We start from the raw sequence: 12,520 nt of genomic DNA, 5'->3' as shown, positions 1-12,520 counted from the left end.
CATACAACGTGATGACTCTAAAGAAGCATTCCTTTTGACAAATGTTTACTATTAAGTTCAGTGATTCCTTCATTTTCACTTTGGTTTCTTTGTATAAATTTAAGAAAAATACACGTACTGAGTTAAAACGAAAATGAGGTTAAATCAAAGTTAAAAGTACTTTGGCATGCAAAAGTATGGCGTGCAACCTAAGTTCACTTGTGTTTTTTGTTTTGTGGTGTTTTTATTCTTCAGGTGGCCTACCTTATCCAGCAAAATGTTATTCCACCTTTTTGCAATTTGCTGACTGTAAAAGATGCACAAGTTGTACAAGTAGTACTTGATGGACTAAGTAATATATTAAAAATGGCTGAAGATGAGGCAGAAACGATAGCCAATCTTATAGAGGAATGTGGAGGTAAGCTATTTTTCTACATCTTATTGGTGCTTTTGTAACTATGTTTTCTAACTAATCTAGCATTTCTGTATTTTCTGTCTTAGATAATCAAGGAATATAATAAATACTGTATTCTTTAGGTACAGTCTGGCTCAGTGTTTTGTGTATGCTTAGGTATCTGAATTGCTGCCATATATTGGACAGGTACTGTGCTAAGATGCTGAGGAGACAGTAGTGAACAAATAAAGTCCTTGCCTTTAAGGCATATAATCTAGTCATGGAGAAAAGTGTGAATTGAATCCATGTGCAAATTACCATAATAGAAATGTACATCAAAATCGAATACCTAATCTGTCCTAAAAGAAACAAGAAGTGACACCTGAGCTGATTTCAAGAGATGAATAAGAATAAAGTAAAAGGATAAAAGGTGCTCCAGACAGACATAAACCGTGAAAAAGTGAGAAATATTCATCATATTATAAGTAGTAGTTCCATCTGCTGAATCACAGAGTATGGGAAATATAGAAACACAAGATAAAGCTGGAGAAGTAGACAATAACCTGACCCTTGCAAAGTCTTAAAAATTTGTAGCACAGCAGATACTTTATTTTTTAGAGTAGTAGTTTCCAAATTTATCTGTGTATCAGAACTACCTGGAATGTAAGCAGCATGTGTTAGCTTTCAACTCCTAACATTAACTTACAGACAGAAGATAAAAGTCTCAGATATGCCTGGGAACTGCATGTAAATGTTGTCAACCTTGATGAACATGAAGGTAAAGGAATTTGTGTCAATATGAGAGGTAAATTAAAGGAAACGTAAGCTACAAGAGTAGGAGAACCAATGTCTTCAGTTTAGTTGGGGAGTAAGAAGTCCTGAATCTAATGTAGTAAGAAATATTACTTACTTTATACTTAAAGTTGAGGTGATGAATGGAAGAACAAAATATACTATAACTATCAAGTTAGAAGCAGGAGGTGTGCTGGGGAACTAAATAGAAAAATAAAAGTGGACATAGTTAAAAACTATTTTTAGAGCCTCAGTCAAGGTGTTGGAGTGAGAAACTCCAGGACTCTGACTCTCAGAAGAAGCTTTGAACAACCAGCAAGCACTAGCAGAAACATCTTTCTCAAAGCTCCAGAAAACAACAGAAGGACTACAATAGCAAGATGAGCACTGCATCAAAAAAGGATATTTAAAAGCAATAGGCTCTCTTGACACCCTGCTGGTCCTTCTGCTGCCTCTTATCTGCTTGGTGCACAGCTGACTTGTCCGCCTGTACAGATCCTCAGTCCTGGTTCCACAAGGAGTAGAGTAACTCTCTTAGAGTTTGTATGTCTGGCCCCATTCAGTCTGGTGGTTTCCTGGGGGACTTGCCATCCCAGAACTTTTCCTGCATTGCTTAAAGCAGCTCAGAATGTTTGGGAGAGCAGGGATTGCAGGCTATAGGACATACTGTGCAGTGCTCAGAATCCTAAGGAAACTGTCTCCTAGGGAAGACCCTTCAGCAACATGTAAATGGGAATTCCCAGGACCACAAGCCCAAGAAAAGATGCCTAGGCAGAAAATATCAGGGGGACTATTATGCTTTGGCCTGGAGTTATTCTCTAAACTCCAGAAAAAAGGGAAAGATTTTTTCTTTTTTTTTTTAAACTAGCTCCTGGCATTCAAGGAAAGTTCTGTATTAACACTAGCTTGACATAGTCTTAAGGAACATATGCCTCAAAATCTTAATTTTAGTGAGAACACCTTAAAATATCAGAATGTCTAGGTTTCAAGAAAAGGTTTTAAAACATACTAAGAAACTGGATGCAATGGCGCAGGCACAGGAGAAGATTAAAGTATTAGAAACCGTTAATGAGAAGGACCAGACCTGGGACATACCAGACAAAGGCTTTTTAAATAGGGCCCTAAATATGCTCAAGTTCCTAAAGGAAAACATAGACAAAGAACTGAAGGAAATCAGGAGCTTGATAGATGATAAATGAACATACAGATGTTATTCATAGAGAGATGGATATAATGAAAAGGAACCAAAGAAAGCCAAGGACCGTCATTAATAGAAACAAAAAACCTCCCAGACAGGTTCAACAGCAGATTGGAGCTAGCAGAAAGAAAGAAGCAGAGAAACTTGAAGACAACTGTAGTCATCTACTCTGAGGAACAGAAAGAAGAAAGAATAAAAAAGTGAACAGATCCTGAGAAACTCGTGGGCTACCGTCAAGCATACCAGTATGTGAATTCTGTAACAAAACTATAGAATGCTAAAGATAAAGGCAGAATCCTGAAAGCTGCAAGAGAGAAGCAATATGTCACATGCAAGGAAGCATCTATAAGATTGTGCCAGTCTCTCATTGGGAACCGTGGTGGGATTACATATTTAAAGTACTGAAAGCAAAAAATTGCCAATCAAGAATTCTGTATCTGGCAGACTGTCTTTCAAAACTGAGATTGAGAAATTCCCAGATAAATAAAAGCTGAGGGAGTTCTTATTAATAGATTGACGTATGACCAGCCCTGCAAGAGTCCTACAGGGAGTTCCAGAGGTTGAAGAGAAATGACAAGAGACAGTAAGTAGAAGGTGCATGAAGAAATATCTCCAGTGAGGATAGCAGCATGTATAAATATAAATGCCAATAAATACTATTGTATTTTTGGTTTGTAACTCCACTTTTTACTTTGTACAGGATCTAAAAGGCAAATGCATAAAATGTAATGATGAATCAGTGATTTTAAACTCATCATAAAATAAACATGTAAATTGTGAGAATTACATAAAGGTGGGGAAACAGAGGAGTAGTAGGAACACAGTTTGTTTATACTATTGAAGTTAAGTTGGTATCAAAGCAAATGAGATGGTTGCCAAAAAGAATTGGAGGAGGGAAAATTACCCGTAGTCTTGTAGTGAAAGCACTATTTTGGTACTTTTGTGGGGTTTTTTTTCCTGTATAGTTGCAATCAAACATACAGGGAGAATTTGGGGTTTTTTTTGCTTTTAAAAATATTTTATTGTGTTAATATAAATACAGCATAATGCTTCCCATTTTAACCACTTTCAGGTGTTCAATTCTGATGTTAATTACATTCACAATCCTGTGCTCTATAGGAAGAATTTTATAATCTTTTTACTTTCAACAAATAAAAGCAATTTTATACATTGTTACTCCTTATAAAAATTGATTATAATAGTATTCTTTTGAAAAAATAGGTGTCCCATTGCTTACTTAAAACATTTACATGAGTTAGACACCCAAATTGTTAATTTTTTAAGATAAATATTCTTTATCTTTATGCATAAACCCTTTTTTATTTAAGAATCACCTTTAGAATAGTTTCCCAAATATTGGACTATGTGGTCACAAGGCTGTTGTAACTTCTTTGTCACTGATTTTCAAATACTACCATTGTTTCACTTCATAAAATTTCTTGCAGGACTGGAGAAAATTGAACAGCTTCAAAATCATGAAAATGAAGACATCTACAAATTGGCCTATGAGATCATTGATCAGTTCTTCTCTTCAGATGATGTATTTAATAATTTTGTAGTTTTCCTAGTTTTATTTATAAAACACGAAACTGGATGAAATAATGTAGTAAATTAGGATATATGCGTAGGCATTTTTGGGAAATGAAATTAAAATAGTTATGTGATCATAATGTTGCTTCTAATTTTTATCTGTTATCCCAAAGCGGGATAACAGAGAAGTATTTCAGTATTTTAAAATCCCTTTACGACATTACAAAGTTCTGATAGCAAAAAAATTAAAGATTTTTTTCCTTTGTTTTAGTTGATACCTATAATTACGTATTTGTTAATAACACAATAGTTTCTAAACAGAACAGTAAGTAACTAGTATTTCTATTCCATAGTAAATCTTTTATGACAAGAATTTGTCCAAACACATTTAAGTATATTGTCACTGTTATTTTTAATTGGGTGACCATATAACCAATTAGGAAAATAATAAATAGATAAAATAGAAATAGTAAATCATCAAAAAAAGATAAGGCATTATATAATATAAAATATAACATACTAAAATATCTTCAGAGTATCAGTATATAGTATTTGAAATGATAATATTAGCTTATTTTCAGTATTGCCTCTTTGGAAAAATAAGCCAAAAATTGAAGAATAGCTTTGATCACATGTCTTAAAGTTGGATTTCTGAAAGTTCTAATTTACAATGAAGTATATAAAAGCCTTTATGATTTCTATTACAACATGCAATTCCTTGTTACTCTTACATTATAAAAAGAATAATTCAGATTGTATACATGGTTATAGAAACTTTACTGTTGGTTTGTAATTCTGTAGTAATTCAAAAAGGAACCTTTAGATATAAAGCATACAGAATCTTTATCCATGATTAGCAGCACTTTTATGTTATTAGTTTAAGCCCAAACCCCATATATGTCCCTACTAGCTATTAAAACATGAGCCAAGGATTTTACTACTTACTCTCCAAAAGTAGTAATATTAATATTTTTTTATTGTCATCAACTATATCTCCTTGTCACATACAAGGGAAATTTTGTGAATACCAATGTCTAGCCTCTGTTTGAGACCTGTTATAATCTCCAACATATTATTGCTGCTTCATTCTTTTAAAAGATTGCCGTCTTATGTATTCTGAGCTCCTTCTCATTTTGACATCCCTTAAATTTATAAAAACCCCCTATGAAATGGTTCCGCTTCTGGAGGGATGGTAGAACAATGTTGGCACTCATCATCTCACTCATAGTTTTGTTAAGAGTAATGGGAATGTTATTATAATGTTATTTATATATACTTTTAAACTAACTGTAACTTTCTTTTTATTTTTTCCCCTAGATTGATGAAGATCCTAGCCTTGTTCCAGAGGCAATTCAAGGTGGAACATTTGGTTTCAATTCATCTGCCAATGTACCAACAGAAGGGTTCCAGTTTTAGAAAGATGTTGTGGAAGTTAGGTCCAATGCAGCACTGAGATATATATATATATACACACATATATATAAAAAGGTTTGATCCATCAAGCTTGGCTCATGGGATCTGCTGCTGCATTAAATCGGGAACGAAAATGTGAAGATTTCATTTGGAATCACAGAAAATGCCCAAATGAAGTCAAGATGGCGAGTGGGTGCGAGTGAGAATGAGTGGCAAAATGTAACGAAAACTTCACATGAATGCTTATTTAGGTTGTTCAAAGTAAAAAGGGCTACAGGTCACAGATCTTCAGTGCCTGAGAAGGAACATTGACTTACTCTATATCAATTGAGGGGAAAGTGTAGTACTGTCATCTTCAAGCCTTGTAAGCATAGAAGAGAATAGGATGCCCATATAAGTCAAAGGAAAATGAGCCCAGGCCTTGCTATGAAGCAGTGTGTGAATGGACAGTGTTGAATGATTGTCTGGCTCAGTCATGGAGAGCCAGGTTCATCTTTCAAATCTAGGGCTCTTCACTCATGAAGCAGACTCCTAGTCCTGGAGTGACTGTGTACGAGAGTGTGGTTGTGGTGCTGTATGTGAACGCATGCAAGCTTGATTCGCCTTCAGGGGGCTGATAACAAACCTAGTAAATCATCAAATTGAGATCGTAAGTGTTAATGTACACTGGACATGAAAACAAAGACCGGTTTAGCAGCAGACATGGTTTACTCTGCGACCTGTGTTTTCTATCCCCCCTCTTGCCCCACCCCCATTTTTTAATTTTAGTCTTTATTTACTTTACCTAGTATGGCTTTTTAGTTGTTTCTCAAGTCAGAAAACTTTTCAGGAAGGTTTCCCTGTGCATTTGCACCAGATGAATGTTTGATGCTATGAAAAGCTTTCCATATCATCAAAGCTAATTTGTGTAGATTTTTGCATGAGAAAAAAAAATCATAAATTTCCCTCAAAATAGACTGTGTTGCAGTACACAAGTACCATAATAGTATAAAGCAGTAAAATGTGCTTAAAAAGCCACCCTTTTCATTTTCAGAGATAACATAAAGATCTTTGCATGAGGTAAATCTACAGCATAGTTCATTTTTAGATTTTGTTGAGTCCTGTAAAGAAGAAGAAGAAAAAAGTTTCAGTTGTGATAGAATACCGTGCTGTGTTTAAATGTTACTTGTTTTCAAATTTTGTTTTCTATGAAAATGATATGGAAACTTCTAAAATGGAATTTGGTGCATATGTACTGCTGAATAAAGACCGATGAAGAGGTTTGAGTAGATGTACAAATCAAGTAATGGTTTGAACACCTTTAATAATATGCCTATTCTGTTCAATTGTTTTAGAAACTTTTTATCTTAGATGTAGGCAGCCATGAACAATCTATTTTGAGCCACTTTAGGGAGAAAACTTTGTATTTTTAAAACTTGCATAAAAATTATGCAAGTGGTTTTTATAAATTGGAATAATACCTCAGTTTTGAGGTTATGCACACTAAATTAAATGTGACATAAATTAATTTGTACAAAAAGAACTCTTTATAAGGTGGCTCATTGTAGGAAATCCTGTGCCTTCCCCTTTGAGCACAAGTGTTGCATGAACAACAGTTTGCTATACAAAACATACCAGATTAGCCACCATTAGCATCTATATCTACTTTGTGTTTAAAAATCAACTGGTAATTCTGAAACACTGTAGAATGGATAAAAATTATTTTGTGATCATAACTCTTTGTTGAACTAGAGTATTTTTGCAGCATTCCTTGTCATCAGAAACATGGTTAAAGTTTAAAACTAGAAGCAGCAGAAAACTAGCTTGTAAAATTTATCCAAGTAGAGTGCAGGCTAGGCTGTCTTGGGGAAATAAACATTAAAACTTAAAGCAATGTTTTACATGGGGTGTATGTGTGTGGTGTGTGGGCTTTTTATATAAATGTAAAGCTAGAACACAACTCAATGGCTTATGTTATCTACTATTTGATTAAGCTTTTGACCTAGAACCAAAATAATGGAAATCTTTTAAGTTCTGTTGTTTCAGTATGACATATTACTATTCTAACCCACTGAATTTCTTCACTAGACACCATTTTATGCTCTTCTTTTCCCCTTTCCAAATCCTGTCCCAGAAAAAAAGGATTGAGAGGGACAACAATTATTACTATAATTTCAACATATGACTCCAAATGATAGACTGCATACAAAGCATGGTTTTTATAGAAGACTTAAGTTACCAGCAGGTGATCAGAACAATATTTTGCATAATTTTGTGTTTTTTAGTAAAAAATGGCTGGTTCACAATAAGCCAGTGAGCTTATAATGCGCCAAATTATTTTATAGAATAGTTGTCTTTACATACATAATAATTATGGGCTATAGTTAACATCTCTTTAGTACAAGGGCTACCTACATATCTAAATATTTTATTTCTACTTGGGGTCGCATAGAACATTGATTTTCTAATAGAATGTTAGGAAACACTTGTTTCTGTGTGAAATCTGTTTCAGCCACCCCCCGTTAGCTAGTTTAAACACAGTTCTAATCTTTGTTCTCCGGTGACCTGGTAAACTGATTCACTTTTAACATAAAGCATTATTTCTGTTAAGGGGAGAGAAAATGAATAACTCTAATAAGCCAAAACTAAATGTTACTGACTTTTCATGTCCTGAAGTGACTTCTTGGAGTATTGAGCTCTTCTCAGGTGCTATAAAATAATGTTATAGTAGAGGTGGGTTAATAGCCCTAGTCTAAAATATATTACTGACTTTCTAATTTTCAAGGAGTTCAGTAATTGTGTGACATTTTAGAAGTAGTACTTTCCACATTGCTCTGGACAAACCCAGAGCATTCCTATAATTGAAGCTGTGTGATAGTCATTGAATAGGTTTACCTCAGTGACTACAATTCATGGGTGGAAGAGTTTTGTTTAAAGGTATAACTGTATTATAAGATGACTGAGTTATTTGGAACAGCGTGATTTGTGGGACACACTATTTGGATTCCCATTGCCTCGGTTCCCTCAAGAAAAAAGAAATTAAGATTTGGTTTAAACCAGACTCTAAAGAATAGGAATGTGTTGGTTTTCTGTTGCTGTGTAACAAAATGCCACAAACTTAACAGCTTCAAGCAACAACATGTTTTTTATTTCCCAGTTTTTATGAGTCAAGAGTCCAGGTGCAGCTTAGCTAGCTCCTCTACTCAGGGTCTCACAAGGCTGCAGTAAAGGTGTCAGCTGGAGCTGCAGTCCCTTCTGAGATCGAGGGTCCTCCTCATGGCTCAGTGACAGAATTAATTTCCTCAGATCTGTAAAATTCATGGCAGCTTGCTTCTGCAAGATCATCAGGAGTATTTGATCTCAGGGAAGACCCTATGGCCTCTTATTAGACCTTCCTTCATTTGTTCAGGCTCACCCAGACTAATCTTTCTTTTGATAACTCAAAGCCACACTGATGAGAGATCTTAATTATAACTACAGAATTTCTTCACCTTTGATGGCAAAGATGCCATACACTTTATGGCAGTGTAATCTAAGGAGTACTGTCCATCATATTCACAGATCCTGCCTACCTTAAGGAAAGGGGATTATGCAAATTGCAAGTTGTTTCCCCCAGGAAATTGTGGGAGCCGTTTTAGAATTCTGCCTAGGGAATATCGGTTGAGCTAGAGCATTTTTTAGGTGATCACCCGATACTGTAGAAGTTTATTTCTTGAGTCAAGAATGTGAGAACTGGACCAGCTTTCCTAGAAAGTGCACATACATGCAGTTTTGGGGATCCTATAGCATTCCATGAATTTGAGAATATGAATGGATAAACTCTCCCAACCTTCCTTTTCAGTTGGTAAGAGCTGCCAAGAGGCAATTTGCCCAAGGTCACACAGCTTAGTAAGGGCTATCTAAGTCTGATCTCCCAAACCATGTTGTGCTTCCAACTACAAAGCTAAATTCATTTAAATAGTGAACCCATGCAAAAAATGTTCATGTAGCCCTTCCTGTCTGTTTTATATTTTGAGGAATGATTAATTCTATTTGTTTATAGAAGATTTCCTAAGAGTTTTGAAATTGATTTCTTTTTGAGTTTTCAAAATTAAATCTTTCATTGTAGAGATTGAAAAGGTAAATTATAATTGTATCAACATAGCTTTACTTAATTTAAAAGTAATCAATTGTTAACACTTAAGTGTAAAAAAAAGTTCAGTTAGAATCCAATGTTCACTATTTTGATGGCAAGGATACCTGAGTATTCTTCTTATTGTATCTTTTAACCACTTGGTTATTATTAAATATCAGCCAATAGTTTAATATGCCTGGGAGGGGGAAAATCAGCCCAGACAACTAATCCAATATTCCCAGCTACTATACTAGCAAACCCATGCCTAAAAAATCTTGATATTTTGAATTTTTAAAGGAGAAAATTAGCTTTCTGAAAATTTCTAATAAGCAAGCACATTAATAAAATGTAAGCTTTTTAAAAAATAGAAGTATAGTAATTTAAAAGACGTTGCTGTGTTGATGCCTTTAAATCTCATCATAGTACACGTTGATGGTCTTAGTGCAATTAGAATTAACTCCTAAGTGAATAAAGGAAGATTTTTAAAAAAGGAATTGTAGATCCTTTTTTCCAGTGTGATCAGAAGCAAATCTGTGGACTTCAGTGTCACATTTACTAACTAGCAGCATGTCAGTCATACAGAGAAAAGGTAGATTTCTCTTTTTCCTGAGGACTTAATGTAGCAACTCCATTAATTTTGAATATTCATTCTTAATCCAGGATTTTTAGGTGACAGAAATCTTGTGCAGAATGTCCATGTCAGGTGCTATAGTTTATAAAGTCATCTGCTACTTTGTGTATGAACAGCTGAGTGTGAAGCAAAATATTGTTCCTACAGGCTCTGATCTACCTCCCACCAGAGGACTGCACGTGAGCTTAGATTCTTTGCCCCAATTTCTGCCTTCTGCCTTAAGTGAATTTTTTATACAGTATGGCTCCAAATATGCTGCCTAATCCACGTATCTTCTCTGTACTATCAATTCTTGATTCAGTCCTGTTATTCATGAAGAAAAATCCTCTTACCTTTTCTATGTTCTGTATTTTTAAGCATAAATCCTACCTTCCCTGACCATATTTTAACTGATTGGTGTAGCTGATTGATTCCTTGGCTATGGTTGCTACCTAGTCTCACTTTGTTACTTTACCCAAGATTTCCTTCAGTCTGTTTTTACTCTATGAAACATCTAAAGATTTCTAATAATCTGCCTAAATCTGCATGCACCCCTTTGGTCTCAGTTACTCTCAGTCTCCAGTTACCTGCCTTCCGGATAATTCCTTCACTATCTTCTCTCTCTCAATTCCTCTGATTTTTAAGCTCTGTGAGCTTTGCCCACTCCTTTGTACATAGTTAAATTTTTTTACTCTTTTTATTTACTATCTGTAGTATCCAAATCTTGGACTCTCCTTAGGGGAGGATATTTTTCTTATCTTACAAAAAAAATCTCCATATTTAGGTTCGTAATTGTGTAAGGAATCAAGATAACCTCTCTCCTACTATATCGACATAACTTCTCTTTTCCTGTTAGGGATTGTACCCTGTTACCACTCATTAATGTAAAACTTACTTATTACCTATTCTTGGTGTTTTCTACCTCCAGCCATTTCCCTTTGTCCTTGGCAATGTGCTGCCTCCATAACAGGGTTATGTTCTGCCTCAAATGTAGTAGTGGGTAAAGTACAAAGGTTTAAGAGTGGTTTTCAAGGTACACCACCTATGTAACCAGCACTTCTGCCATGTCTAGTCTAATGGTATTAAGTTAGTTACCCTTTTAGACCTTGGCATATAACTGGTGCAGATAATTTGGGTCTACTTTTTTTTTTTTTTTAACCAATTTAGGATGGTTTAGGACAGCTGTTAAGCTACCTAAATAGTCCCTGTCCAAGTCAGTCATTGGTCAGCGGTGCTACCCCCATATCGCTTGTTTTGCAAATTCTCCCCTGCTGCAGAGTAAGGAAAGATAAGAGGCAGCAGATAGGGAAGTGTCTCGGTTCCATCCTGGTTTTCACAACTGTTAAACTGTTTTAGGAATTCAGGAATATATTCAGAACTATATACAACCCTTGCCATCCCCATTAAACCTTAATTTGCTGTATGTGTTTTACATTTATGGTAATTTTTCGTTCTGTAGTGTCTGTTTGGTCATTGCTCTATCATACCTGCGTTTCTCCGTCTTTCCACTAGATTGTAAGCTCCTTAAGAGCAAGGCCAGCGTATAAGCAAAGCTCTGTAAACCCCATGAAGGTGCCATGAGTTCTATAGGCACCCAATAAAAGCTTATGATAATGATGCAACTCTCAGATTAACTGATTGTAGTGACTACCTTTAAGTCTTCCTTTGAGTTGGAATATTTAAATATGCCTCATTGCATCTGAGGTTTAGAGTGCTTTCCATAGGAACAGAAGATACTTCATCCCTTACTAGATGAGTGCTGTTTTCCATATTTTCCTCTTGATTTTTTTCATTATCAGATCTGGATATCTAGCACTCATAAAATATTGAAATTAAATCCTTATGTGTACTTCAGATGCGAGTTTTACGAATACTATGAATCCAAGGCTAACCTGATATATATTATTGAAGCAGCTTTTAAACATCTCATTTATTAAAAACTCTATCATAATAGTTATTTTTACAAAATATGCAAACCATAAAGGTAAGTAATTGCTGTTTTGGTTAGTCTAGCTGTACTGTGAACTTGTTACAGTGCTTTGGTTATTGATGCCACGGTTTTCACTGATAAAAATAATCACATTAGCTTTCTTCTGCTTGAATAGCAGTTATACAGATGTTTAGTTGTTAGAAATAGGAGCAAGAATAAGGAACTCCCTCAGTTTTATATAGGCCCAGTAACCTAAACAATAATGATTAATATGTTCTCTCATTCTTTTGCTGTTGTTGCAGCAGAGGCCTTAGGTACAAATTCATATAATGGCCTCTTTGATAGATTATCTGGCTTCAGATCCTGGCTGTGCCACTTAACTCCTGTGGGACCGTGTAAAGTTATTTGATTTCTGTGTGCTTCAGTTTTTTAATCTAAAAAGTGGAAAATAGTAGTAGTACCAGTTTCAGAGGGTTATTGTATGGCTTAACCCTCTGGCTTAAGTGAGTTAATTCATGTAAAGCACTTGGAATTATCCTAGATAATAAGCACTTACTTATAGCAACTATGGGATTCCCTTT

The 12,520-nt window shown here is 35.1% G+C and overlaps 1 protein-coding gene across 2 annotated transcripts in view; it reads left to right on the top strand.

Moving 5' to 3' along the window:
• KPNA4 (karyopherin subunit alpha 4) overlaps positions 1-11,626 on the top strand; it is a 115,728-nt gene extending 104,102 nt beyond the window's left edge. For both annotated transcript variants that reach the window (XM_077160926.1, XM_077160927.1), the window contains exons 15-17: positions 235-397; positions 3,809-3,903; positions 5,211-11,626. In XM_077160926.1, coding sequence (XP_077017041.1) covers positions 235-397; positions 3,809-3,903; positions 5,211-5,309 — 357 coding nt within the window. In that variant the 3' untranslated portion in view covers positions 5,310-11,626. The remainder of the gene's footprint in view (positions 1-234; positions 398-3,808; positions 3,904-5,210) is intronic.
• Positions 11,627-12,520: the final 894 nt, after the last annotated feature.

Source organism: Tamandua tetradactyla, chromosome 5, assembly GCF_023851605.1.
Source record: "Tamandua tetradactyla isolate mTamTet1 chromosome 5, mTamTet1.pri, whole genome shotgun sequence".
In the NCBI taxonomy this organism is placed as follows: Eukaryota; Metazoa; Chordata; class Mammalia; order Pilosa; family Myrmecophagidae; genus Tamandua; species Tamandua tetradactyla.
This window is presented reverse-complemented; position numbering and strand designations above follow the sequence as displayed.